General features: G+C 42.8%; 1 protein-coding gene across 1 annotated transcript; it reads left to right on the forward strand.

Moving 5' to 3' along the window:
• The first annotated feature begins 272 nt into the window (after positions 1 to 272).
• Positions 273 to 22,522, forward strand: LOC119915730 (integrin beta-4-like). The gene is made up of 42 exons (XM_038735447.1): positions 273 to 682; positions 2,948 to 3,030; positions 3,634 to 3,716; positions 3,818 to 3,919; positions 4,050 to 4,254; positions 4,335 to 4,431; positions 4,558 to 4,729; positions 5,019 to 5,282; positions 5,413 to 5,502; positions 5,620 to 5,742; positions 6,517 to 6,684; positions 6,793 to 6,869; positions 7,004 to 7,212; positions 7,751 to 7,854; positions 7,947 to 8,042; positions 8,210 to 8,342; positions 8,527 to 8,652; positions 9,201 to 9,319; positions 9,406 to 9,438; positions 9,518 to 9,737; positions 9,849 to 9,952; positions 10,032 to 10,090; positions 10,200 to 10,223; positions 10,315 to 10,463; positions 10,586 to 10,765; positions 10,929 to 11,077; positions 11,243 to 11,450; positions 11,556 to 11,864; positions 12,014 to 12,177; positions 12,288 to 12,468; positions 13,316 to 13,453; positions 13,815 to 13,994; positions 14,086 to 14,214; positions 17,070 to 17,240; positions 17,333 to 17,485; positions 17,861 to 17,995; positions 18,871 to 19,020; positions 19,176 to 19,364; positions 19,499 to 19,654; positions 19,776 to 19,940; positions 21,121 to 21,240; positions 21,325 to 22,522. Exons 2-42 carry the CDS (start codon positions 2,955 to 2,957, stop codon positions 21,456 to 21,458), a joined length of 5,844 nt encoding a protein of 1,947 aa, XP_038591375.1. The 5' UTR covers positions 273 to 682; positions 2,948 to 2,954; the 3' UTR covers positions 21,459 to 22,522.
• Positions 22,523 to 22,540: the final 18 nt, after the last annotated feature.

The raw sequence follows: 22,540 nt of genomic DNA on the forward strand, positions 1-22,540 counted from the left end.
GCCTGCAGGCAGTGTTGTGCTCTGTGAGCCACTCCCAAGAGCCTGGGAGGAGGCCATGGAAGGAGGGGCCTGCCAGTCTCCCCAGTCTCAAGCCCACACAGGTGAACTCCTGTTGGGGTGGAATGCAAGCAGGGAGGGGGGCCTTGACACACAGAGGTGTGGAGCTTTTCATTTCTAACAGGGTGGGGAAGAGATAGAGGTACAGGAAGGGAGTTAACCCTCTCCGTCACAGCTACTCACCTGCAGAGGGAAGGGAGAGTGTGTGTGGGTGTGTGCGCAGAAGCTAAAGGAGGGACCAAGTTACAGCACACACAGTCATGTTCACTCAGTTGCTCTGAGTCTCACTGTCTCTTGTTTCTCTCTCCAGAACACACTTTAAAAGCTCTTGCACATTCGCGGAGACACACACGTGACTTAGCTGAGTTTTGAGGCAAATAAATCAATTTTCAACCAGACCGGACAGTAAAGGAAGAAAGAAACAAAAGAAAAATTGGAAGTCTGCACATCTCTTCCTTTTGGAACTTTGGACTTGGACAGGAGGAGTTGAAGAAGTTTTTTTTTCCTTTTACAGGTGGAAACAAACTTAAATCCCAAGCTCTTGGGTCAAACAAACAAAAAGGAACTGTTTTTCTTATTTATTGTTGGACTTTTGGACTTGGACTGGGCGAAAGGGCAGTAAGAGGTTTGTTTGATTAGTAATCTCTTTGTATCCAGTCATAAATTTCCCAATGACTCTATTGTTTTCAATGCCCTTCACCTTAAACGAGTCCTACTCCCCCTCGCAAAATGTATTCTGCTGATTTACATGACTTTTGAGCAAGGTGAATGGCTGTAAAATGTGCGTTATGTAACTTTATATCTCACCATGTGGTTTTAGAATTGCATGCAAGACTGAAGACTGAGCTCTGGGCAGATTTGGATTTAGCTTAGTGGTTATTTTCTCTTGAATCTTTCCCCTTTTTGTGTTTTCTGCATGACTGCCCACATCAAAGCAGACTACAATGCAACACAGGTGAAAGAAATTGGATCAGAGCAAATGGTAAAGAAAAAATATTCCCAGTGTTTATATAAGCTAGTTTGCTGCCGTCTACTGATTCAGACATTCAGACCTGCTTTATTAGTTTGCTTTGTGTTATTTGGGGTTTTTAGGGTGGAATGCAATGATAACTTCAAAGGTTTGGGTTTTCCAGGTGTGTTTGGTTGTAATTTAGCTTGCTTTCAAGGGCAGGTCCCCGAGCATGACCCCTAAACCTGCTACAAAAGACCCCCACCTCTTACTGATGTCATGACGGGGGTCAGACCCACACCCAGCGGTGGTATGTTCTGCCGGCAGGCATATTGGTGTCTGAAGAGACAACAACTGCGGAAAAATGTCCCCTCTTTTTTGTGCCACAGAGTCATTCAGACCAAAGAAAAGGCAGCATGAATGACTCACTTCTATTTTCTCTCTCTTGGAAGCTGTAATTTGTGTCATAAACGCCTGCGTGTCTTTGATTTTGTCTGAGAAGGAGGGAAAGAACATTTCTTTACTCTAAAACCGTCAAGTTTTAGAGGATAGGAGCTGAGTCCCCCCCCGCTCGCCGACTCATCTCAGTTAGTGATTTATGTGACACCTTATGGCATGAACACACACACACATGCGCACACACCTGTAGTCTGCTCAAGTTCACAGCGAGGTGCTAAAGCACCCTTCCCATGTGTTTTCAGCCTGTGTTTTTAACTTGGACAGGTCATCCTCTCGCCTCAAGGAGAAATTCCTCCTTGGAGTCGTAAATCTAGAGCACAAATCATCTTTTTTTTGTGTGTGTGCACTGGGGTGGTACGTACAGTATTCAGTTGTCTGCCCACTGAGACAATTACTGAGACATTTCATGCCACATTGCGCCCTTTGTTCTCTCTCCACCGCCTGTCTTTAGTGGAGATTGTTTTTGCGTCTTCATGTTTATCAGATTGTTCTCCATCCAGGATTCCAGCATAAAATTATATAGTGGTTTTAATCTGAAGAGTCTTCACAGCATGCTGCCCCAAATATTTTCAGGTCCCACCCTGTGTTGGTCCCTTCCTGTGGTCACATTTTATCATGCCTTAAGTGACTTTTTGTAGTATGTCTATATACTTTATATCTTTATGAGAATAGCAGATAGTAAACCAATGTAAAGGTGCGTGTTCATATTATAATTTGAGAATAGGATAAAGAAAATGTAAAAAAAAAAAAATTATAAAGATTGTTTCACCGAAATTACAAAATATTATTAAATTACATATTACTATTTCTATATATAATTTCTTTTGAGATTTCTGCGTCCACCCCATTATAATGGAGGTAAATGGAATTGTCATCAGTTTTCAAAGAGACTATTTCTTCTGTAGAAAGTAGTTTGTTTCGAAATGAAAACCCTGTTGTCATTGGACAACTCCATTTCCTTTTATCGCCATTGTACTGGGGTGTAGGAACACATCTCAGAGATAGAAATCTCAAAACCTGAGCAATCTGTGTGGTGAGACACCACTAGAGGTGAGTGATAAAATATACAGTATATATAATTTGGGTGATCACATCCTTTAAATGTATGCACTGATGCCTATAATCAGGTATAAAAAATAACGTTTATGTTCCTTTAAGAATATAATTTAGTTGTTTTTTGAAGAGGAAATAGCCTGCTGTTGAGTGTCTGTCTGTTTTGCTGATCTGCTCTCAGTTAGCAGCTTGTTTCACAAGCTGAAGTAAGATAAGGTAAGGGGAGTGTCTGGGCCTGTTCACTTTCTCTAGGGCCTGACCGAGGGAAAGTACAGGTGGTTCAAGTTACTCTTTAGTCTGAAGAGATATCACCAAGGGATTCAAGTTTTTCTCTCTTTCTTTTTTTCTCTCTCGTTCTGTAACAGTGGGCTTTAGCTGTACTGTACATGTGCATAAATGAATGTCTTTTTCTGTATGTTCCTGTGGCAGGAAGGAGATGGGGAGATGGACGTTACATCTCTCAGTGGGGCTTGGGCTTCTAGCCCTCCTGTTGAGCTGCTGTTATGCTGAAGGTGAGTCACAGTCATAACTAATGATTTTATTTTCACATTTCACATTTATTGACATGTTATTTTGTGTGCAAGTAGTTGACAAAACAGGATAGTTGGCTTTCAATGTCCATATTTGTAGTTTTAGAGACTTCTCTTAAAGTTTAAGAGGGTATTTTGACATTTTAGCTAAATACTAAGTGGGTCACTGTAATCATGGAACAGAGGTGTAGCAAATCATGAACTTGATTAGTGATTGTCAGTAAATGAATCGACAATTGTTGAAGTTATTTACAAGCAAATGTAGAACAGTTGCTGGTTCAAGCCATTTGCCAGATGTGCAAATGGTATATAGTAACATATTACTGCTGACAATAATGGATACAGTTTATGATATTTTTTGTATTTTTGAAAATTTATCTCCCAAAGAGCCAGGCTTTCTTTAAATATTTTTATGCTATATCTACTTTTTGTTTATTACTGTATCACTGTAGGGAAGCTTCTGTTTTCCGCGTTGGTTTCATTTGGAGCAACATCAGGAGAAAATAAGTCTGTTTAGGTATTCTAGCTATGTTTCATTGATTTGATTCTCACTTTGTTGCCTCTCTCTCTCCTCCACACCTACAGAGAACTACTGCTTTGCTTCCAGGGCCAAGACCTGCTCAGAATGCCTGCAGTCTGGGAAAGGCTGTGCCTACTGCCCTGATGAGGTGAGACTGGAAAACTGCAGCAGTACAAAAGTACTGGATTAGGTGTCATTGCTGTCAGTCTAGAAAGCAGAGCTCACTAATCAAACTTCCTGTTCATTCAGACCTTTAACGGCCCTCGCTGTGACCTGCACGAGAACATACTTGCCCATGGCTGCAGTACTGCGGCTGTAATCACAGCTGAAAGCAGTATGACGATGGAAAGAGTAAGTCTTTATCGCTCTCATTTCACTTCCAATCATTCCACAGTTCTTTAGTCTTGAAGGTATGTTGTCGTTTCAAATCAAAACATATGAAATCTTATCTCCCTCTCTTATTTCCCCTCTCGGTGCTCAGAAGGAAAAAATCAACGCAAGAATTCAGCAGTCTCAAGTGTCTCCACAGCAGATGAGCATGACCTTTCTGCCAGGGGAGGAGAAGATGGTGGATGTGGAGGTGTTTGCTCCAACCAAAGGCCCTCTGGACCTTTATATTCTTATGGACTTCTCCAATTCTATGGCTGACGATTTGGACAACTTGAAGAGGATGGGCAAAGAGCTGGGTGAGCATCTTTGTATTGGCATGTGGTGAATGTCAAGGAAGTTGCCATGGTTATACTGATGGTTAATGTATTTCCTGTAGCTCAAGTGGTAGAGAAGCTGTCAGAAGACTACACCATTGGGTTTGGAAAGTTTGTGGACAAAGTGATCGAGCCCCAGACTGACATGAGACCCTCCAAGTAAGAGCGACAATGTGACATGAACACATTAAAGAAAATAAAGCAAATTGATATAGTAGTGTAATCTGAATGCCGTTCCCTCTTTCTCTCTCTTCTCTTGTGTCCATCCTTGTTCCACCTTCTCAGACTTAAGCAGCCGTGGCCCAACAGCGACCCTCCATTCTCTTTCCAAAACGTCATCAAGCTGACCAGTAATTTGGATTTCTTCACCAGTGAGCTCCAGAAGGAGAGAATTTCAGGCAACCTGGACGCTCCTGAAGGAGGTTTTGATGCCATATTGCAGGCTGCAGTTTGTGGGGTTAGTAGGAATACTAAAACAGATGTTGCTCTGCCTAAATTTGGGGGGCGAAAATAGGTTTGTGACCAGGCGCTGTATATTGCTGTGTAGTCAGTTCACTCTTCTCTACTTGTGCTACTGTTACACTATATTTTAGCATGTCACAGATAAACATTTCAGTGATTTGATCAGAAGTAAGAAGAAGCAGAAGAAGTTAGTTACCTACTGATGATGTCTTTGATGAACACAGTGGAGTATTTAGCAGCTTAAAGACCACATTTTTCCCTCATTGCTGGTACTCTTATTCTAGGATAAGATCGGCTGGCGCAACCACAGCACACATCTCCTGGTTTTCTCCACCGAGTCAGCCTTCCACTACGAGGCTGATGGTGCCAACGTGCTGTCAGGCATCCTGCCGCGCAATGACGAGCAATGCCACCTTGACGCAGCGGGCAAGTACACAATGGATATACACCAGGATTACCCCTCAATACCCACACTGATCCGTCTGCTGGGCAAACACAACATCATCCCTATCCTTGCTGTCACCAACCACTCCTACACATACTACAAGGTTGGTTGTTTTGTTTATTTTATTAATTCAGATCTCATTGAAGTTATGCTCCTGAGACGTGGTGTCAAGTTTTAGGTCAGAGTTTAGGTCATGGATTTATTTTTTGTATTGTGTGTGTTCCTCTGTGTAGAAGCTCCAAGAGTATTTCCCCATTGCTGAGGTCGGTCTGTTGCAAGAAGACTCGTCCAACATCCTGCAACTCATGGAGGCTGCTTTCGAGGTAAAACGTCACCTCTTCTGACCATTGTCAGGTTGAAGAGTATCTTTTTTGTGTGGGTTTTTGCAGTTGCTGGCAGCGCAAACTTCTCTTTGCTGATGTTCTTATATGTCCTTTCAGAGTATCCGTTCTAAGATGAGCATCCGTGCAGAGGAGAAACCCAAGGCGTTTGAGGCACAGTTCATGCACATGGATGGAAGCGTTGCACAATACGGGGCTTTTGATTTCAAGCCAGGCTCAATAGTAAGAAGAAAAACCAGATGGAAAAAACTTATTAAACACACAAACATATATTGGTGGATTTAGAAGATCAAATATTGCTTCTTCTTTTTTTTTTATATTCCTTACTTATACTGATATATTGTGTTTACAACAAATAAATTAATTCTTAACATTTTCTTTTTTCTTGGACTATGGGTTTTTCAGAATTACAATTACAAATACTCTTCACTCCCTCACAGTTCACAATTATGCGTTCAAAGGGGGAAAGCCAATAGATAAATATGCAAATAAATTAAAAACGTATCTAACAATACAGCACGGTTTCCACTTCCCCCTTTCCTTATTCACCCACGAGCCATCTCTGTTGTCACATTAAATCCATTGTAAAGAATTTCCTCTTGCAGTACTGTGACACATATTTAAGGCAAACTTTTATCAATTACATGGAAAAATGTATATTATATGTTATATAATATTCTGATTTATTAATAAAAAAATACCCGTCACCTAACCGGTCAAAAACCTTTCTAAAATAGGCTTGGATTTGGAGAGATCTGTAGAACTCTTTACTGCCACCAGATAACTGATCAGTTTACACAAATTGTTGGCCAATTAAACCAGTTACTAACTAAAATCAGTTTTATGGTTCTACAGGCTATTTAGTTGTAGTCAATAAGTCCACTATTGTCCTAACTTGTTGGTCTAACCGTGCTAAGGCTCACACAGCTAAGTGCGGAGTGTGCACACACATGCTCTGACATTGTGTGTGTTTGTTTGTGTGTGTGTGTCCTCCAGGGCAAGTTCAAGACGCGGCTCAAAGCCCAGCGAATGATCAATGACGTGCCTGTCTGTCAGGTGGATCCGAACGAAAAAGAGGGGATGACGAGAATCAAACCTACGACCTTTAACGCTGCCGTCAACATTAAGGCTTCAGTTTTGTGTCCAACCTGCGAATGTGAGAAGGTAGACACACAGATTAACACCGAAGCGCACAAAAAGTTGAGATGAAGTCACATACTTACGCTTCTATATGGTAGATTCATCCCAGTGTCTCTTTTATCCGCCCCCCAGACGCCCATCATTAAAGCAGACAGATGCAACGGCAACGGAGACCTGGTGTGTGGGAAGTGTCAGTGCTATGATGGCTGGTGAGACTTTAACTATTTCTTAAGAATAAGAAAAACATATTTTTACCTTTGTTATGGCATCTCAGCCAAGTGATGTACTGTGTCAGGCCTCTGGGTTCAATAAAATCTTTGTTTTTTTCATGTGCCTCCTTCAGGCTGAGCACATTCTGTAACTGCTCAGCGAGTGCTTCAGCTCAGGACACCAACCAATGTAAAGGTCCGGACATGAAGGAAGCTTGTTCAGGCCGCGGAGACTGCCTGGCGTGTGGAACCTGTGTGTGCTACAACCCGGATCAGTTTGAAGGACCCTACTGTCAGTACGACAAGACCCAGTGTCAAAGATATGGAGGCTTCCTCTGCAACGGTACGACAGTTTGTGGATGCTGAAATGGTGATCATGGGTGTATGTGTGTGTATGATGTCACTATCGCCACTCAGCATTCTGTGTATATTCTGTATTGCACAGTATTGCTCTGTGTCTGCTGGATGTTTAAATAGGTTACTGTTTGCCAATGACTTGTTAGCGTGCTGTTCACATTTAAAGATGATAATATGTCAATGTTGTGTATACAGCTTGTTTCCGCTTCCCGCAAGTGGCAAAATACAACCAAAAAGAAACTCAGTTATTGCAGGTTTTAAATAGATTTTCCTGCTGTCGAAAAAACTGGCAGTTTTTCCGACAATAGAAGATGCTATTGAGCTGAAGAAGAAACTTCAGCTAGTTTCACATTATTCATTTTAAAATACCAATTTATCAATTAGTGTGAAGTTAAAGTACTGTTATAAATAAAGTTCATGCTGCCTTTGTGTTATTTTTCTTTTCTGTATACTATTAGTAATTTCTGCTTCGACAGCCTTACCAACATAAAACAGTTCCACCTTCTTCTTCCTTGTCTCAACAGACCGTGGCTCTTGCGTTATGGGTCGGTGTGCGTGTACACAGGGCTGGGAGGGCAATGCCTGCGAGTGTCCCAAGAGCAACCTGACCTGTCTGGACAGCAAGGGCGTGAGTAGAGCCAACAATTTTAGTTTGTAGATTAAGTTCTCATGTCAACTTACCTGTCACCCTGTGCCTGACTGTGTCTTTGTCTGTGCCAGGGTGTCTGCAATGGCCGAGGTAAATGTGTATGCGGCCGCTGTGAGTGTCTGAACTCTGGTATGGAGATGACTTCAACATGTGAGCCAAATTTCCAGGTGCGTGGATATAATGTATACATGTGTGTTTATGCCTCTATGTATGTACATACTACGCTCAGTGTCTCATATTATACCTGATAATGCTACTATATGCTTTTCGCTTTTTTCGCCTCAGTGTCTTTGTATGCTCCTGCCTGACCTCTGTGTGTGTGTGTCCTCTCTAGGCTCAGTTGGGAGTGTGTGAGGGTACGAGGAGTTGTGTCCAGTGTCAGGCCTGGAAAACAGGAGAGAAGAAAGACAAAGAGGAGTGTGATAAGTGCCCCTTCAAAATTGTCATGGAGGAGAACCTCAAAGAATGTAAGGACATATAAGAGGAGCAAAATGACTGTGATTTTCTTTTTGTTGAATAATATATCATGCAGATACGCTGTGCACAGACATCTTTCCTTCCTTTGTGTCATAATGATGACAATTTGACACTCTAGTAGTGATGATGAAAGCACAATAGTTCATGTATGTGCGTGGATGTGTGTTTTTTCAGCGGAGAAGGTGCTTGATTCGTGCAGTTTCCGTGATGAGGATGACGACTGTACGTACTACTACACTGTTGAAAACCCTAAAGAACTGACAGATAAAGACTTGGAGGTTCGGGTGCGCAAAAAGAAAGGTGAGCTGCAGCTTGGGTATGTATCACATATGCTCTGTGCTCTCATTTCAGTAACAACAATACTTTCCTTTTGTAATTTTGTACTTTCAGCGATGTTTTTTCTGAATTATCGACGATACACAATTTTTGGTTATTTCAAATAAGAGATTTTGTAACTTTGATTGTGGCTTATTGAGGAATGATATAGAGAAATATTTAACATGTTAAACCAACTCTTTAAGAAAATGCAGTTCAAAGTGCAGTACAGTATAAGAAAGCTATCTTGAACATATCTCTGCAGTACACAAAATTATATTGTCAAAACAAGATCTTAGAGGGTAGGTTCACCGAAATTGCACAAAAAAGCAACTTTCTCAAAACTATATGCATGGCTAGACACCACTGGAATTAAACAATGGCGAGAATTTCTCTCTGTCCTAACTGGACAATGACTTTAGAACAGGTGGGATGTGAGCTCTTTTCTTTGCTCCAGTTAAAGCTCTGGCAGCAGCATTCTGTGTGATTTGTTGTGTTTCTAATTTTATCTACTTTTCATGACGGACCTTCAGATTGCCCCCCCGCTGGCCTCCTGTGGTTACTCCCACTCCTCTTGTTCCTCTTGTTACTGCTGGCGCTTCTGCTGCTCTGCTGCTGGAAATTCTGTGCCTGCTGCAAAACCTGCTTACAGGTATCAACATTCACATTTACACCCAGAAATAATCACTATTTCTACGCCTCAGTGAAAGTAATGGCTTCTGTCTTTTCTTAACTCAGAGCTGCCTTGCCCTGCTGCCTTGCTGTAGGAAGGTAAGACATTTGTAACATTACACGTGACAGTACTGCTTTAAATCCTTTATCCACCCACCTGGAACCATGTGACCTTGAGTCACCTTATGTTGTGTTCTCTCCAGGTCGCATGGTTGGCTTCAAGGAAGATGAGTATTTGCTCCGCCAGTCTCTGCTCACCACGGACCACCTAGACACACCGATGGTGAGGACTGGCCCACCCAAAGGAACCGATATTGTCCGCTGGAAGGTCACAGATAATGTACACCGAGGACCCAATCACCCCCAGGCTATGATAAAACCCAACCCTAAAGAGACCAGTGAGTGATCAAATCTTTCAGCAATAATAAATTGAGTTGCGTTAGGCTAAACATGTTGAGAACTCTAACCTCTATTTGCTTTCTTTTCATGGTTCCTCTTTCCCTTTGTAGTCCAGTTCCCCATCTCGCTCCGGCTAAACAAGTTGTTCTCTGAGACCCTGTCTCGCCCCGACTCCAAAGACGCCGAACAGCTCCGCAAGGAAGTGGCCGATAACGTGAGTGTGTTTTTGTTTGTTGTCGGAGAGTGCGTGAATGATGACTGTGTCACTGAGTACTGTATTTTCTTCCATCCAGCTAAATGAGGTGTACAAGCAGATTCCCGGGGCCCAGAAGGTGCAAAAAACCTCATTCAGGTAAAATGGGACGAAGACGTTTTTCTTCATATTCTCATTATCAAAAGAAAAAAGAATGAAATAAAAAGTCTGGTCTCTCACTCATTAATACCTGTTTTGGTTCTTGCAGAATGCAGAGAAATGCTGGAAAAAGGTAACATCCTGTTTGGTACAGTAGAATACAAGACAATACGTTTTGAAGGTCACACATGTCTCACATCTCTGCACCCCCCTGTGCTCTTCAGGCAGGACTTCACCATCATGGACACCGTCTTGTCTGCTCCTCGCGGAAGCTACCCTGATATTGTCAGACTGACTGAGAAAAATGTCCAGTCTGGAAACATCAATGACCTCAAAGTAGTGCCCGGCTACTACACTGTGGCCACAGACAGAGGTGTGTGTTTGCGCGTGCGGTTGAAAATAAAATTCTAATCACTTTCGGATCTCTGCCTTGTGGCTTTTACCTTCATCAGTCTTGCTGTAAATCTTGTCGTCTCATCTGCTCTTCCTCTGCAGAGGCTGTGGGAGCAATAGAGTTCCAAGAAGGCGTGGAGTCGGTAGACGTTCATGTGCCACTTTTTGTCAAGGATGAAGATGATGACAAGAAGTCGCTGCAGGTGGAGGCCACGGATGTGCCACTAGGCATTGCTGAGATTGGGAAACGTTTGGTCAACATCACCATCATCAAAGAGCATGGTGAGAAATCTCAGATTTAATAGATTAGCACTTTTTGTACGCAGACCTTTTCAATCAAAGAAAATGAGATGATTAACTCATCAGAGCTCCTGTGACATGTGGGGAAGTGTATGATCTTCACAATGGATTTCTCCAATGGATTCTCCCCCTTCCTCTTCCCCAGCCACCAGTGTCTTCTCGTTCCTCCAGCCGGCCTACACCTACAGCAGGCAGGACGGGGTGGCCAACATCCCAATCAGCAGAGAGATCATAGAAGATGGACGCACACAGGTCACCTATCGTACACGGGACCTCACGGCCAAGGATAAGAAGGTGAGCTGATGGCAGTGTACTGATGCACTGCCCTAAATTGAGCTTGCTATTCTTACACGTACAAAAACGTTTGGGGTTGTTACATATACTTGATGTGGATTATCTTATCACTTGTACTACAGTTGAGGGGCTGTATTCCTAACCTGTTCTTCCCATGTAATTTAGGACTATGTGACAGTGGAAGGAGACCTGAACTATGGTCCTGGTGAGACCCAGAAAATGGTGCCTGTTCATCTGCTGGAGCTGGGTGAGAAAGATGGCCTCCTGGAAGACAAACCGGTCAAGCAGTTTGTCATGGATCTCAGTAACCCACGGCAGGGCGCCAAGCTGGGACGCTACCCGAGAACTACTGTCACCATAGCAGACCAACCAGGTGAAAGGACGCAGGAGTCTTAACATCATTGTGTCTTACCCTTGCTCCCAAAGCTCCGATTGCTAATGTTTCTTCTCTTCCTTCCCATTATCTTCTTTTATCTAGAGCCCAGTGTGGTAATGTTCAAAAGGGGCGCCCAGAACTTCACCACATCTGACCTAAGCTATAACATCCCTGTGGTCCGCACTCGCAACCTGGACAGCCCCGTCACAGTGAAATGGCGCACCAAAGAGGCCCTGCGCTATAAGCAGTCCGGCCTGCTGATGTTTGGTCCTGGAGAGACGGAGAACAACATAGTGATCGAGCGCCCAGTGGAGCCAGAGACCTTCCAACTGGAGCTGTCTGACCCAAGTAGCAACGCAATGATCGGAGAGAGGAAGACAACCATTGTCAATGTCATTGATCATAACGTTGGTAAGACACAATGGGGTTTCATTTGCTGCAAAACATACAACTAAAGATAACACTTGTAGAGTTATGGGAGAAGGGATCATTCTAAAAGGTACTGTGTCTGGAAAATGTTACATTCTCTAACTTCCTCCTCTTCCTGCTGTTCCCAAAAGAGAGAGACATTGATCAGAAGCAGCAACTTGGTTACATAAACCAGAAAGCGCTCTCCCCTGGTATTCACCTCCCCGCCCCAGGAAACCCTAAGGCCCGAGCAACTGGCCCCAGAAGCATCCGCCTCAACTGGGACCCACCGCCTGGTAACCCCATGGGGTACAAGGTACATCAAATCTACATGTTGAGAAGCTTTAACTTGACTTAGTACCCATTACTTACAATAGGCACTGTATTTCTCAAATGCTGTATCTTTTATTTCCCTGTGGGTTGTAGGTGAAGTATTGGATCTATGGTGATCCAGAAAAAGATGCCCAGGTCTTAGATGTGAAGACTCCTCAAGCTGAGCTGACCAACCTGTACCCCTATTGTGACTATGAGATGCGAGTGTGCGGCTACAATGCAGTGGGAGATGGCTACGATACAGACATGGTTGCCTGTCAGACACTGGAGGATGGTAATTACTGAGATTTCAGTTAACTGCTGTTCATGAAAGGTTCTGCAGGAGATATAAGCATATATAGTGATCATGAAAAACAAAATTATGATGAATTAATTTCTTGTAGACAGAATTTGTGTTTTTTTGTGTGTAACTTAAGCTTCTGTATTAGGGTGCACTAGCTATTCTTAAATCCATCACTAAGTTTTTAGGTAAAGTTCTTTCTAAAGTTTCAACAACATGAGTCACAGTAGTATCATAAGCAGTAGCATAACTTTCAGAAATAACACTTTTAGGGGAGCAAACATTATATTAAAGTGGACTGTCAATCTTCGTAAATGTAGGTATGACTTTGTTTTATTTCTATAAGCAAACATTGAGAGATGTGCTTCAGAATCATTTGTATTATTACAATTCAAAATGATTGGGAAATATCCAGTTATGCCAACATAGTTGACGTTATTCTGTTGTTTAGCCAAAAGTTATTAGTATATTTTGTATTCTGAGATATGTTGCTTTATTTTTGTGAAATATAATTTGAAAACCTCCCAGTTTCCCTCATTATTAAACAGCATTTTATGAAATGTCAGATAAAATGTGTCAACCATATTTCATATTACCTCAGTTACTCCTCCCTCTAAACAGGTAGGTCACATATTAGCAAGCTAACTTTTCATCAGTTAACTCAATCAGGCTAGTAACAGCCACACCTGGCAGTTGTTCTGTATATTTAGTAACAACTAATCTCTACATGTCTGTGCGAACAACCTGTTTGAGTTTAGTGATGAAAAAATCTTAGAAGCAGTAAACACTTACATCACAACCATTTCAATGTAGAATTGGTTCCTATTCTGTTTTTCTCCAGTGCCTGGTGAACCTGGACGCTTGGCCTTTAACGTCATCAGTCCAACTGTCACTCAGGTCAGCTGGGCGGAGCCTGCAGAGACCAATGGCAACATTGTGGCTTATGAGGTTGTCTACACACCCATCGATGATCTAACAAGTAAGAGAGTCCCAGCTAAAAAAATTAAATATTGTACCTGGTGCTGTGCCGAATGTCATTTTTATTTTTAGTTATTTTTTACATATGAAGCTTCTGTTGTGCTTTTCGAATAAAGCCTTGAATATCTGATGTCATATTCTATGAAGTCATTCCCCTATAAATGTTCTTAAAATCCTCAAAAAAACATTGGATCACAGGAGTGGGAAACAATCCAGCCACCACTGGAATCTAATTCTACAAATGCTATAATGCTAATAATATATAACTGTAACTTTATCTTTATCTGTCATTGTGCAGAAATATATATACAAATGTTTGCATTATGTCATTTTCATCATTTCACAATACTCCCCTCACAGAGCCACAGGCCCCGCTAAGAAGGTAAAGATTGACAACCCCAAGAAGCGAATGCTGTTGATTGAGAACCTCCAGACCGCTCAGACCTACTTGTACCAGGTCCGGGCCAAGAACAGCGTGGGCTGGGGCCCCTTCCGAGATGCCACCATCAACCTGGCATCACAGCCTGCCAGACCTTTGTCCAGTAAGTCAGCGGTAAACACACCTCTAGAACACTTCCAGTCAATCTGTATATCCCTGAAAAGAGATTTATTTCACTCTCTTTCTTTCCCTAGTTCCCATCATTCCAGATATCCCTATTGTGGATGCAGAGGCAGGAGACGAGTATGACAGCTACCTGATGTACAGCAATGAGGTGATGAAGTCCCCAACAGGCTCCAAGACACCCAGCGTCTCTGGTGATGGTGGGTACCCAGAACCGAAACCACAAGCCACTTACTACTGCTGACAGCATAAACCCATTGTGCAAGTGCTCTATTCTGATGCATTTTGGCTCTGGAAAGATGCATGTGACTGCCAGACATCCAGAGTGTGAGTAATGTGTAAACTGTAATATGGATCCAAGTATTTCAGTATTCCACATTCTCAGTGCTCCCGGGATTCTTGCTTTGTTCTTGTAGCTGTGCTGTGTTGTCATTTCCCTGTCAGAAGGTGAGGGAGTGGACAACACCGTAAAATGTTGGTTAGATTTGTGCTGTAGCAAATCACCTTGTGAGACTCCTCCTGAGTCCCTCAAGATGAGAAGGACTTTTCTTTTTACTTTTTTTTTTGGCTTTTTCTCATTTTTCTTTTTCCTTTGTGACATTAATAGTCTTCCTCATTGTACGTGAGTGACATAAAGGAAGAGTGATAAGAGCTGTGAAGCTCAGGGATGGTATCATTCTCACGACTCTGCCTTTTTCTTAACATTTCTGTCTGGTGGGCCTTTTTCCTGCAGGCAACGCCCCAGCCAGGCAGCAACAAAATCTGCTTCCAATGCATCCCCAATATATCTGCAATGCTTTACGATCACAACCGCAAGGCCTTCCCTCATTAAATCTGCTGTCACTCTCCTGCTTTCTGCAGCCGTTTCTTTACTCTTAGTTTTCTCTGGAAGTTAATCCTGAAGTTGTTCCTCGCCTCCAAGACAATTTGGACTTCTGTGATATAATCCTATATCTTATTATATATATGCAATCCCATTTATGTGATCAATAGATTTTTTTTAAAGTAATGTGTAGTAAAACCAACCGTCGCTACAAATCTATCCTTGGCCTGCCTGCTTCTCCCCTATGACCCTAAATACAAGGCTGGAAATATGTGAAGTTGGTGGGGTCCAACCTGGATCTCCGTAAAGTGTCGTGGAAAAAACGAGTGGACATCATCCCCAGTCGGCTGAGCACAGACACAGAGACGAGCTCAGATGAGGTCCCCCACCCCAGCTACGCCAAAACACCCCTGCCAGGTGAAGTCCACTAGACAGCTAGCATGCCCGCTATTATGCACGGCCAGTCAGGTGCGCAGCAACCAACGTTTCTTTCTGCCTTCGTGATTTGATGCTGTCAGAAAAATCAAAATTTGTCTCGTCATTCAAATTTGGGCTTCAGTTCCTTGTCCCCTTGCCCCTAGTTGGCACCTATCCCATCTATCCTCCCGCCACCTGCCCAGAGAGGAGCACTGGCATCAACTGCCCCACCTCCAGTTGATGATTGGGGGCAGGCTTTTCCAGGTGCCTGTCTCTGTCTGTTCTCTCTCCCTCCCAATGGGGAGGTAGTTATCTGGAGGCAGCTTGTCGGGTGTGTGTAAAGGCTTATTACTGTACGGCTGTATGGAAATAATGGCTTGTTAATTAAATCCAGTCTCATCACTGCAGGGCAGTTTCAGGGACGAGACCTTTCCTTGCAGCTGTTAACGGTTTTTTTCTTGCAACTGTATTTGTTTTTGTCTTCTGATGTGACATTTTAGATGCAAAGTACCTCATGAAACTGGTTTGTAAGAACTTACTTATTCACATTTGGCAGGCTGTGGATTCTCCACAAGGGGAGCTGTTGAGCCAGTATTACATCAGTTTTCCGAATGCCAAATTAATAGCAGCAACAGTTTATATCTGCAGATGAAGCCATGCCGCCACCTACAGGCAAAGAAAGTTAAAACCTTTGTAACATTATCACTTGCGTGCCACATGCATAAAATGAGTGTTCCATTCAAGGGATGGCGATGTCAGTCTCTCGGCTGATAAACCACTTTTTGTACAGACCAAAAACAATCTACAACTATTGATGGATTGCCATGAAATTTTGGACAGAAAGTCGTGGTCTCCAGGGAATTAATCTAAATGTCTTTTGTGATCCGCTGACTTTTCCTATAGGTTAACATTTTAGTTTTTTAGTGAAATGTCTCAACAACTCTTAGATGGACCGCCATTGAATTTGTTATAGGTAACCAGGGGGCAAATCCCATTTACTTTTGTTATCCCTGAAATATCTCAACATCTACTAGATTGATTGGCACAGCATTTGTAGACACCTCCAAAGTTCCTAGACTAGTAATTCTAATGACGTTTGGTAAAATGTATCTAAAAGGAAATTTAGCTCACTAACATAGGAAACATTATACCTACTTGAGATCAGCGTGTTGACCATGCTAACATGCTGACAGTAGTATTCAGTTAGAGCTGCTAATGCAGCTGTAGACTCTTAGTTTTCTTGTTTGTTTTTTGTAGTTGCTGTTTGTGTGTTTCTTAGATGTTACATTTACATTTAAGTGTTAGCTAAAACAAAACCAATACAAAAAATAATTTCTTGTAGCTACAAAACACCAAATGGTCTTTGAAGATTTGTAAATAAATTTAAATCACTTTTCTTTTCTAAACATCTATGACCCTCTATAGCAGTTTTAAGTTGTAATAATAACTAATACATTTAACAGTTCATCAGCTACAAAAGGAAAAAAAATGCACTTGCACACTCATTGCCTGCAAGTGGCGCAATTGATAAAATCCCAGAAACTATTACTTTCCTTTGCCAGTAGATGGCGCACATTTGCCAGTCTAAAATGATGTTGCTGTCTCTGTAACCTGTAAGTGAATGAGGGGAGGGCTGGAGTTACAGGTCGGAAACAGCTGGTGCTTCCTCTGTAGATTGGCTGAGCCTGGTTTGGGGTGCTTGACATCAGTGGCCCTGTGTTGTTCCAATCAATGTCAGAACGCTTGAATGCTAACTGCTACATGTGCTATGACCTCTCTGCTGACGATTCTGCCTCCTATTGTGGTGTTTCCTAGATTACACGGTGAATGGGAAGTGGGAACAGAACTTCCTTTTCCCGGGGGGATCAGGGACACGCAACTTGTCAGCATCGTCCTCTCCTATGTCCACTCTGAGCTCAAACTACAGAGGAGCAGGCGGCTCCTTTACCACAGAAACAAACACCACACACTACATGTCCGGACAAGGTAAGATGGACGCCAGTAATCATCAAGGAAGATTTAGATAAAATATTAAGACATTATTTGTATTTACCCTTTATCTTTCTCTCTTCGTGTAGGAGGCTCTCGTAGACTTGACATGATCGGAGGAGGAGGAGTTCACACATCAGAAGTCATCATGAGGAAGCGCTCAGAGAACAGGGGTTACACCGATGAAAACATCCGGGACTCTATCGTCATTGGAGACGTGTCAAGCCAAATCTCAGACATAAGTAAGCATTAGACTTCAGCAGTGTTTGAATTTAATCCAGAGAAAGATTTTACTTTGGTGTGCAATATTTGAGATGCCTCAGCAGATAAACTGTGCAGGCGCATGACGCCGACGGCTTGGACTTCTGTTAGCAGGGTTGGGGCTGCTGGCTTGTTCACACTGACTTTGCAGGAGCTATGCTGACTATCGCTGTTTCTCCCTCCCCCCCACCCCACCAACTTTGCTCTATTTGTTTTATTTTACCTCTTTTTTTAACTTCACTCCCTACCTGCCCACCTCCCCCTCCTACTGTGCTGTTTCCATCATTTTCTCTACCTCTCTTCAATACCATCCCTCCGTCCTCCTCCTTTGCCTCCCCTGCTCAATGCGCCATCAGGTGGGCTCGGCTACATTGGGATGCAGAGCAGCTCTCAGAGCCAGTTCAGCTACAGCCTGTCTCAGGGTTCGAGGGCCAGGACCCAGTCTTCAGACGTCAATGAAGCCCTGTATAATCTGGACAGGGTGCTGCAGGGTAAGTCTGTGGCACACAAGCATGAAGCAGTGGATGTGGGTGTGACGCGTAATGCTCCCCTCTTCAGTCGTTTTTAGTCCTGCCTCTGTGTTCTCATACCTCGACTTCCTCTCTGATCTCCTCTTTAAAGATTTCACCTGTTGTTTATGTGTTTTACCACCTTAAGTCACTAATGTGTTACAACACTTGCAACCATTCTCTTGGTTGATTTTCTACTCATCCATTTTTGTCATTGTCCAAAAGTATTTCAGTTTGGTATTTCTTCAAGCTGCACTAATGACTGCTTTATATTAACAACGGATCAAATTAATATGTGCAATGTGAAAGTGGTAGGTTGTAATGATGAACACCTACATTTATTAGCAAACCTTTATAACCCTCTAGAAAGCTTTTTAGCATCTTTCAGTCTCACACTCTCATCAACCAATCAAAAAAGCTGTTTGTGATGACAACTTTAGAAGGTGAGCATTTTCAAACAGCTTGTTCTGCTGCCCCTAAGTGGCCAAAGTTAAAGCAGCTTAGAGTTCTTAAGCACACTGTAAAGAAGAGTTTTTGTCTAACCGCTGCCTACTGAACCAGTGATAATGTAGACGAGAAAGTAAATATGTTTAATGTGAGGAATAACATAAAATGGAATCACATTTTTCTTCGCAAGTTGAATATTATACCAAACCAATGGAAGTAAGTGGCTGTCTGGTAAAACAGCAACAATCAAAATCTGGATTAAAAAATCTTCAAATAAATGCTTTGGAAAATGGTCAGAAGTATTGCAAAGTACTTCTCTGTTTTTTTCATCCAAACAGAGATATACCACATATTTATAGTGATCATATCCTACAGTATTCTTTCCCTCGTCCCTCTGTGTCACCCATTAGATGCACGAGTTTCTCCGGGTATTCCAGACACCCCCAGCAGACTGGTGTTTTCTGCTCTGGGTCCCACTGCTCTCAAAGTCAGCTGGCAGGAGCCCCACTGTGAGAAAGACATCCTGGGCTACTGTGTTCTCTACCAGCTGCTCAATGGAGGTACATGAACCCTGCGAGGACAATTTACTGCTTGTTGCATGACACTAAGCACCAGTGTGCTGTAGCATCCAGTTTTCCGCATGCTACACATTTACTGATTTTCATATGTAATGTTTGAGTACGTGATGCTGAACAACCTGTGTCCTCTCCTGCAGGTGAGGTGAAGCGTATTGACGTGATGAACCCAGCAGAGAACTCTGTGATCATCCAGGACCTGCTGCCCAACCACTCCTACCTATTTAAGGTAATGGCTCAGAGCCAGGAGGGTTGGGGTCCAGAGAGAGAGGGGGTCATCACCATCGAGTCCGCTGTCGACCCCAAGAGTCCCCTCAGCCCCATGCCAGGTACTGATTCTGTTGATTTAATTTCACAGCTTCTTGGATTAACCCACAGACACAGTGACTCAATTTCTTTTTAAGCAGCTATCAGAAGCACAGTGTCTCTCTTCTTATTCTGTCTGTCTCATCTTTCACTGAAGGCTCACCATTTACTCTGAGCACTCCCAGTGCCCCGGGCCCCCTGGTCTTCACCGCTCTGAGCCCTGATTCCCTGCAGCTCAGCTGGGAGAAACCTCGTAAACCCAACGGAGACATCCTGGGCTATGTAGTCACCTGTGAACAGCTGCATGGTGGAGGTGAGGCTTTCAGGAACACATTCATATAGTTGAGTTGTGAATTTTCCAGGTTCCCATAAGCTTGTTAGTCTTTGTTCTGAAAGCATGTTATTTTCTGACGTCCGTTTCTTGTTTCCTCCAGGAGACGTGCGCTCCTTCCAGGTGAACGGCGACAGCGCTGAGACCAGTCTGACCGTCCCAAACCTGACTGAGAACGTCCCCTACAAGTTTAAAGTTCAGGCTCGCACCACACAGGGCTTCGGTCCGGAGAGGGAGGGAATCATTACCATTGAGTCTCAGGATGGAAGTAAGATGAATCCTACTGACAAAGCCTTCAATATGAATGAAACTAAAAACAGCCTGTCTGTGTTTGCATGTTCTCCCCATGTCTGGTCTGCGTGGGTTCTCTCCGGGTGCTCCGGCTTCCTCCCACCGTCCAAAAATCATGCGGACTAGGTTGATTGGTGACCCTAAATTGTCCTTAGGTGTGACCGTGACTGGTTGTTTGTCTATGTGTGGCCCTGCGATGGACTGGCGACCTGTCCAGGGTGTACCCCGCCTTTCGCCCAATGCCAGCTGGGTTTGGCTCCAGCCCCCCGCGACCCTGTACGCAGGATAGGCAGTTGACGATGGATGGATGGACAAAAAGTCCGCCTAGTGGCCGCTAGAGCCTGAAAAGTTTATCTCGTCTCACAATATGACAATGGGGATGAACAAAAAGCATGTTGATATTTCTCTTAGTGGGACTAAAATAGCAAACTATGTTGTAAGGATGGCACTAGAAGAAAGAGTATAGGGTCCTAAAACAAGACTGTTTCTCCTGTAGGAGCATGAATAGGCCTGAAGGGACACTGGAGCAAAGCATTTTCGTTAAAAATGTGTTTATTCTCTCAGGGACATGAATGTGCTCAGTAAATTTCAAGGCAAGTGGAAAGTTTGGCCTGGTGTCGGCACTATAGAGAATGTGTTGATTCATCTCCTGGGGACCGTGAATATTTGCAGCAATGTGTGAAAAAACCTGAGGAAAGGTGACCTGTTATGCTTTTCCGTATTTTCTGTCATATCTATAATGAAACAATGTCGGATGTTCGTGTTAAACGTGGCCAAAGCTTCTATACATGGTCATTTGCGCGCAGCCCCATCCTGCTGGCAACCACTACGCCTTTGTTGAAGTTGAAGTTGTTTAATATGTTGCCAAAAAAGTGCTTTTTCACTTGTGAAGGAAAATTAAGCTTGTTTGGTTTTCCTAAAGAAGACAGCGCCAAAAAAGATTCCTCCTCTGGGGGCCATGAATTTCAGCAGTCGTGGAGAAATATTGACATGACGGTCATCAAAAATCATTAGAAACGGTCCTCTGTGACCAAAGTGACTGACATGTCAACATTTAACTTTGTCCAATATTCTGTTTAGCTGCTCATCATTTCGGACATTCCAGTAAGTAGCAGTGTAGTAACATCTATATTTCTTTCCTTCCTCGCCCCCTGTAGGCGCTTTGTCTCATTACAACAGCCAGTCAATGGTGAGGAGGGAAGTTTTCCAGATGCCAACAGATGTCAGCACACGAACCAACATCTCCCACACCATGATCAATGACCCCTACTTCTCAGGTACAAATTAAACTTTCAGTTTTGTTCTCCAGAAAAACATAAAAGTATATGCACACATTAATTCCAAGGGCTCTTCTCTACCAGATGGGATGATGATGACCACACAGCACACAGAGACCAGCGGCCTGGTGACCCGTCAAATCACCAAGGAAGTGGTTCAGCGGAGCGTCGTAGGAGGAGCCACCGTCTCAAAGAAGATGTTTTATACGTCCAAATAAACACCCGAAAGTCCAACATGATGAGGAATCATATCTGAGATTCTCTTTTAAAAAAGAGTCACGCGCCATCAGTGTATGTTTTTATATGTGTGTGTGTGTGTGTGTGTGTGTGTGTTTTGTGACCAAAAAAAAAAAAGATTTCATGTACTAAAGAGGCCCCTCTATCGTGTCTGTTACAAACCGGGGCCACGTTCCACCACAGATTGGGTTCATTTTAACATTTACAGTCATTTTCACTGTTGCTTCTGATGTGTTTCATTCTGGTTTCTTTTCACTAAGCAAATCATTTAGTGTTAGACTCCACTCCCTCTGTCGGTTCAGATCTGGTAACACACACTGCGGCTTTAAATCAGGCCAGCACAGGCCAGTAATCTGACTGCGGTTCAGTAATCCAAAGTGACCTTTGTCTCCCGACCTCCACCTGTCTGTAAGAGATGTTTTGTCTGTGTGCGGTGTTTTGACTGTTTCTGGTGAAACCCACCAAATTTCAACTACTCTTTATTTTTAAGATGCATCTGCTTGCAGGGGAGATTGCCTTGAAATTGCTGTGGTCTTACGCTGAGTTATCAAGAGTATGAAAGTGGTGTATTTGGGACTTTTGTTCATAGATTTGTATTATATTAAGTATGATAAACTTTTTATCCAAACATATTTAATACTTAATTTTACTTTAAAAGACTGGCATTTAACTTAATGCCAAATACAGAGGTATTTCAGCAAACGCAGGTTGGTGCACACACACATTTCCTACTGACAAGCAAGGGCCGTGATTTTTGCAAAACAAAATCTTTTAGATTTTATAAGATGTGTTATACACTGCTACAACTTGATACTTTTCATGTTTCTTTACTCTGCAAAGCCATTGTATTAAGAGTAGATTAACAAGCGAACAATGAGATCTTGATATTTTAGAGAAATGGTATGTAAAGACATAAAGATTGTATTTGCTTCAATGCAAGTTCTACTGTATTTTGGCTCATGTATCTCTTACTTTACTTTTTTTCATTGTTTCTTTTTTTTTAGTATGGCAATTCTGTTGCACCAAAATAAAGATTTGAAATCAAGTTTTTCTTAGATGTGTG

The sequence above is a fragment of the Micropterus salmoides genome, unplaced genomic scaffold, assembly GCF_014851395.1.
Source record: "Micropterus salmoides isolate LMB-PRFRI ecotype aquatic unplaced genomic scaffold, ASM1485139v1 Ms_hic_scaffold_21, whole genome shotgun sequence".
Lineage (NCBI taxonomy): Eukaryota > Metazoa > Chordata > Actinopteri > Centrarchiformes > Centrarchidae > Micropterus > Micropterus salmoides.